Source organism: Anoplophora glabripennis, unplaced genomic scaffold (assembly GCF_000390285.2).
Source record: "Anoplophora glabripennis isolate ALB-LARVAE unplaced genomic scaffold, Agla_2.0 scaffold3300, whole genome shotgun sequence".
Taxonomy (NCBI): Eukaryota; Metazoa; Arthropoda; class Insecta; order Coleoptera; family Cerambycidae; genus Anoplophora; species Anoplophora glabripennis.
This window is the reverse complement of record NW_019419395.1, coordinates 1-5,191: the sequence shown is the minus strand read 5'-3', so window position 1 is coordinate 5,191 and position 5,191 is coordinate 1. Positions and strand designations below refer to the sequence as shown.

Below are 5,191 nucleotides of genomic sequence, written 5' to 3'. Positions count from 1 at the left end.
TCAATCAGTTTAACTGGAAGGTGCTTAATACACCTTATGCATCTATGAAATAAAGGTTATAATGAATTACTTATACATTATTAGGTGTTATAGACTTTATATTCCAATTGTATAGTAGGGAAGATTTGTTGTATAAAGACCAGCATCCGAATTTGTATATAACAATTATATTAACAGAATTATTCGTAACAGAGATGATAGCTTTTTTTTAATAAAAGTTGTATATTGGTTATAAAAGTTTTAATATGCGCTATACACATTATTCTAGATAAACAGTTTAATAAGCCCATTTCTTTCAGTGAATCATTTTTAAAATAATGGAGCGCGAGTATCTTAAGTACTGGTTCTTCGGTTGAGAGGAATTTTGAAACTGTAGCTGATTATTTTTGGATATTTTGCTACTAGTGAAAATATTAAAATAAATAAACTCTTACGTCAAAAGGATCGGTCACGGGTCAAGGGTTATTTTTATTAAACGACTTTTACCTAATCAAATATCTCATACTGAAAAAGCAGACAAATAAAAAATACACATCACTATACATCACTGACATCAGTTATAATGAGTGTTCCAAAATTCACGAAAGATTTGAATTTTGCGTCATTTGAGCGGTAAAGAGTTGGCAAGGAAAAAAGTTATTAAAAATGGAGCGCTACACGAAAGAAGAACGCATTTTCTTTGCTGAGCAAGATTTTTAAAATAATAAAGGTTTGGCAGCTACAGTTCGCAATTTTCGTACAAAGTATGGTCGGAATAAGTCGTTCAACACAAAACATCGAAGCAGTTCGTGGGAGTGTTGCTGAGAATCCAGGAACAAGAATTGGACATTTCGAGAAGCTCTATATAGTGTATTTTCACGAAAGATTTGCGTCTATCACGACATGATAATCCATTTTTTGTGACTAAATTGCATGATATATATGTACAATTGTACACATCATGTGGTTTCAACAAGACAGTGCCACATGCCACCCAGCCCGAGAAACAATTCACTTACGGCATGAGTCATTTCCTGGTAGTGTAATTTCCCGTTTTGGTCAGAATTGGTCTCCTATCATGCGACTTAACGCCATTGGACTTTTTTCTTTGGGTATTTTGATGTCAAAGATTTGTGCCAACAAGCTCATGACCTCCCACACCTTGAAGGAGAAAATTGAACGCTGTATCAACGAAATTCAGGAACATTTATGCAAAACGATCATGGAAAATATCGACAAAAGTCGTATGCGTATGTGCCAGCAAAGCCGTGGGGGCCATTTATTCGATATGCTATTCCACACATAACCCTATACTGTATAGTTTATGAATCAATAAAAAATTTAAAATAAAATTTTTAATATAAAACCTGTTTTCTATCAAAATTACTTCTTCTGTGAATTAACGTTTCAAAAAATTAATCTATTTTCGTTTTTAAAATCGAGATGGACGTATCTTTTTTAATTATTTTAAATAATTATATCATATGATGTTTGCTCTGTTATTAATTGTTTCTTATTTAATATTTGTAGCCAACGAAAATTCCAGTGTCACGCAATAATGTCACGGACACATATCTTTCACCGTTTAATAAAAAAAATAGCAATACTGTAATTTTTTTAACGGTATCTACTATTGCTCCTTTGAGGGCTACATGCCGCAGCTAGTAGTGAATTACACCAACAATTTTTTTTATTAAATTTTGTGTATTTTATGTATAATCTTGTTCTAACAATATTTGTTTATCTCATTCATGGAGGCTACCTGATGAAATAATCCTAAATAAAATGTGGAACCAAAAAATCTTTCTGTAGTAGCTGTTTTTTACTTGTCGGTTTTTGTCTGATGGTGATGTTAGAACAACAAAGATACAAAATATTTCTTTGAATGATTTCATTTTTAACAATTTCAATATATCAGGTTTGTCGTTTTGTATTAGTTGCATTGAGACATATCATTTTTAGTTTTTAAACTGAGTAATTATTTATTTCTAGCTATTTACTAGATATTGCTGGTGTCATTAATTTTTAGTTGATGTATGTAGCCCATACAGATATAATTATTTATTTGTAGCTTTTTCAGCTACTTTCTTATTTAATTTATTTTTTTTACGTAAATAAATCTTTCCGTTAAAAAGATTAGTCAAAGGTTTGATTTTATAAATTTAGTTTTACCTAGAAGAAAATAGAGGAAATATCAACTTTCCTACTAGTTTTGATAACGAAAAAAAGATTGATTTTTTGAAATGTTAACAATAATTTTCTGCTTTTTTCGGCCTGATTTTTGAATATGCAAAAATAGTATAATAAAAATAATCTTTGACCGGTTCTTTTGGCGCAAGGATTTGTTTAATTAATTTTTAATTTTTCTGTTTCTACTAACTGCTAATATTATTGCTATTAATGATATTATAATAAAGATTTTCCAACATGCAGTTATTAAAATTATCGTTTTTATACAATTATTAAGAATTATGTAAAAAGTAATTACGTCAAATAACTTCTTTATTTTTTACATCTTTTAGATGTTTTTCAGAAACAGTTAATTTTATTTGAGATAGCGCCATTTCAATTTCATCTTAATTTTAATTCCAAAAGGCATTATTTTTAGTTCAGATTAGTCAACTATGTTTCAGATGTTAATACAGTTTCAGAAGTCGTAGACTTATTTTAAAAATATTTGGTACTGTATGTATACTTTTGAAACCTAATTTGACTACCTATGTAATGTCATAAAAATTGTATATTAAAAATGTTATTAAATGAATATAGTACAACATAATATATAATGTTGCGTAACTAAATATTTTTCTAAAGATCCTACTTCCAGCGAATTGTGAAAGATATTTGATATAGTACAAATATCTGAACTGAAAGAAGACTTACATACCTATTCTGCATTAAAATTGAATATTTTGTAATACATATGACTAACCTGAAATTCAAATTACATGTTACTAGTGAGATATTTTCTTTGTCTATTTGCTATATATTTTTATTGTTTGATTGTAATAATTATTATTTCGGCAAATAAACTACATTGTTATTATTATAATTAATTTAATAGAAGATTAGGAGGACTTACTGTAAAAACCACTATTCATATTCTAATAGTTTTGTTTTCTAATATTCTGTGTATACCTATGTATAATTCCAATATTGCTGTCTTTTCCCCTTTTCGAAGATGAAAATTGACAGCCTTGCAAATATTGTTAAATATATCTAAAGAATGTTAACTTTTCTGACCTATATATAAAATGTACGTTGTGTATCCACATCCAGTTGAGTGCGTAAGCGCAATACGGCGGATCAATCCTTTCAAAGATCCTGCGCAAATTTCCACCAAAATCGTTCTCAGTCCACCTTCATTTAGCTTAAAATCCTATTGTATAAATGTTGAAATATTGAATTATGTACTAAGTAATATTACTTTTTGTGTTAAAGCAAGAACCTAATCAAATAAAGTCATATACTCTTTGATACCAAATATTTAGTTGCGCTAAAGAAATCTACACAGACAAATGTGTAATGAATAACATTATATAAAATAAAAATTGAAACGATCTTTCTGTTGCTAATATAAATGCAAATTTGAAAACACCATTACTGCAGTTTAAAAATTATCTCCATTACTAGTAGATACTCCTGATTGTAACATTTATAGACGTAACTTTAAATTATTAAGTTTTATTGAGATTTTGCTGAAATTTTTTCTAATTCTAGGCATTATGGAATCAAGTTTAACTCTTAAGGATTTTGTAACTTCCATACAAACCATTGTAGATGTTTCAAATATACTGATGGATGGGTGGACGTTACAAGAAAAAGAGGTATCCCTGATTTAATTACTTTTACGACACTTAACTTTTTTATTGAATATTTTCAGGGTGCTGAAAATGGTAAATTTATAACAAAGCGATATACGACGCCTTTAAAAGCACTTGATAAGGAAGATATCAAATTTCTTGTTACTTTTGAGTATCATATTGCCTATAACTTAAGCTATGGCGTTCCCGTGCTCTGTTTTAAAGTATGGAAGCAAGGTACGTTGCATGAAAAATCAGATACAAATTATTATTATGACACGCATTTTGTAGATGGATCATTACTTTCGATGGAGGAATATTGGGCTCTTAATAAGGATTTAAAGGATTCAAACATGTATGATACGCTCACGCAGTTGGTTAGTTTAATTTTGTAATCATTAGATGAATAAGAATTAATTACAGTTACGTTTTAGGATCATCCAGTTTTATGTCAGCCATTCCTTACTCTTCACCCATGTAGAACCCAAGAGATCATTCAACCATTCTTAGGACATAGGTACCTCAACATACCTAAACACGATAATTGTTAAAAAAAATACGTATATCAGTTTTCTATGTTACACAGAGATGTATGGCAATTTGCTGCGTGATACTAATTAACTAATTCATTAAAGTCACTTACGATCAGTTTGCAATGACGTCACATTTACTAACTAAGTGTAGCCAACAGAATCACCCTAAATTCCTGTTCTGTATCGTAGTAACTGTCGTCAAACTAGGAAAGCTTATTGTTTTAAGTTTACTGCACTTTGAGACGCTGACAATGCAGTGCATTAAAATTAATCGATCGCCAGGTGACATACGTTTGACGTTTTCTTTACTTTCGATGGCAGCTCTGTGAGATTTTTGTGTATTGGAACCAATTGAAAGCGTATAAAAAGTTGTTTTTAAAATTAATAAATTAGTGGAAAAAATTAAGGGATCAAAAAAAAAATCTAAATTTTCGGCGATTTTTCAAATGGCTGAATCTTTGATAAAATTGGTCGTATTGGAGAAAAAAAAAAGCAATTTGAAGCTTGAAGTTTCTAATTTTTGAATCTTGCAAAAAAAATTTCAAATAACACGTATCGCGCAATCTTAATGAATATGAACCGCCGGCATTAGCGTTACCCAAAGCGTACCACGTGGAGGTTGCAGGGTCGGATTTACGCTTCTTTTACACACGTGTGCGAAAAGGGTTTAAAGTTATGACAAAAAAAAAATTATTCAATTTTTTTTCCACTGAAAAAAAGGTGATTTGAAAAAAACTTTGTCTTAGTGTTCTGTAAATTCGGAAAAAGCGTTTTATGAATCCAGAAGTATCGCAGCAATAATCTCTGAAAAGGGTGTAGATCGAGGTCAATATTCGGTTAGGGGTATCAACTTTTTTAAATTTAATTAAAATTCGG

The 5,191-nt window shown here is 29.8% G+C and overlaps 1 protein-coding gene across 1 annotated transcript; it reads left to right on the top strand.

The window, feature by feature from the left end:
- Positions 1 to 3,699: 3,699 nt before the first annotated feature.
- Positions 3,700 to 4,299, top strand: LOC108913088 (ubiquitin-like-conjugating enzyme ATG10; the record flags this gene model as incomplete). The annotated part of the gene is made up of 4 exons (XM_023456877.1): positions 3,700 to 3,806; positions 3,863 to 4,019; positions 4,074 to 4,159; positions 4,217 to 4,299. Coding segments are annotated over 4 exons (433 nt in total), but the record flags the coding sequence as incomplete, so codon positions are not given.
- Between the last annotated feature and the right edge of the window lie 892 nt (positions 4,300 to 5,191).